Source organism: Eimeria mitis, genomic scaffold (genome assembly GCF_000499745.2).
Source record: "Eimeria mitis Houghton genomic scaffold, Emh_scaff240, whole genome shotgun sequence".
Lineage (NCBI taxonomy): Eukaryota > Apicomplexa > Conoidasida > Eucoccidiorida > Eimeriidae > Eimeria > Eimeria mitis.
Window position 1 is genome coordinate 242 of NW_013570737.1, and position 970 is coordinate 1,211.

Genomic DNA, 970 nt, shown 5'->3' on the forward strand with positions numbered 1-970 from the left:
GAGGGCACCGGCGGGAGAGGTCAGGGAGATAAGGACAACATCATCGCTCGCTCGGTCGCTCGCTAGCTAGCTAGCTAGCTAGCTAGCTAGCGAGCGACCGAGCGAGCGATCTAGCTAGCTAGCTGATTCAAGCCAGTAGCTAGCTAGCTATCCGAGACAGCAAGCTGACCGCTCATCACATGAGACCTTGTACTCCGTCTGGGCGAGACCCTGATCTTTCTCTTCTGCTTCCTCAATAAACACCGCCGGGAGCCTGCAGCGATAGAAACGCAATTGAGAGCTGCTTCTACAGAAAGCTAAAATAAGAGAACAAAAATTGCTGCTGCTGCTGCACCCGTTGCACCTGCCGCTGCACCTGCTGCTGCTGCTGCTGCTGCTTCTGCTGCACCTGCTGCTGCTGCAGCGGCTGCCTTACTTGAGGGACTTGAGCGCGCCCCATATGGCCATGCTGACTGCGTCGAGTAGACAGCCACCTGCTTTGAGGACCTGTATGAAAGTACGAATATGTGTGTAATTATTTTATTAAATATAAATATAAAACCCCAAAAGAGAAAAAAATAAACTGATTATAAGTTTAATTAAATATTATTATATCCTCACAATGACGTCTATAGAGATCCTCCACTCTGGGCGGCCATTAGCATCCGTAAGGGGCCGAAGGTGAGGCAGCAGCAGCTGCTCCAGCATAGCCTGTAGAAGGCTCGAGAGAGAACCACCATCTCCCCCTGTCACCTCAGCTAGCTCCTGCTCTGCAGCCCCACTGCAGCACATAAGCAGCAGAGAACAGCAGCAGCAAATGCATGCACACACGCAGCTACTTTTACCGCTACTTGGGCCTCTTCAGCAAGAAAAAACAATATAAGAAATAAAATAAAACAACAAATATAAAAACAAAGCAGCAATAAATAGAAATATATATATATATATATATATATATATATATATATATATATATATATATATATATATA

At 46.1% G+C, this 970-nt stretch overlaps 1 protein-coding gene across 1 annotated transcript in view; it reads right to left on the bottom strand.

Moving 5' to 3' along the window:
- Positions 1-147: 147 nt before the first annotated feature.
- EMH_0004870 (uncharacterized protein) overlaps positions 148-970 on the bottom strand; it is a gene marked incomplete at both ends in the record, with an annotated part of 2,133 nt that continues 1,310 nt past the window's right edge. The window contains 3 exons of the mRNA XM_013496974.1: positions 148-253; positions 416-486; positions 601-760. Of these exons, the coding sequence (XP_013352428.1) occupies positions 148-253; positions 416-486; positions 601-760 (337 nt within the window). The remainder of the gene's footprint in view (positions 254-415; positions 487-600; positions 761-970) is intronic.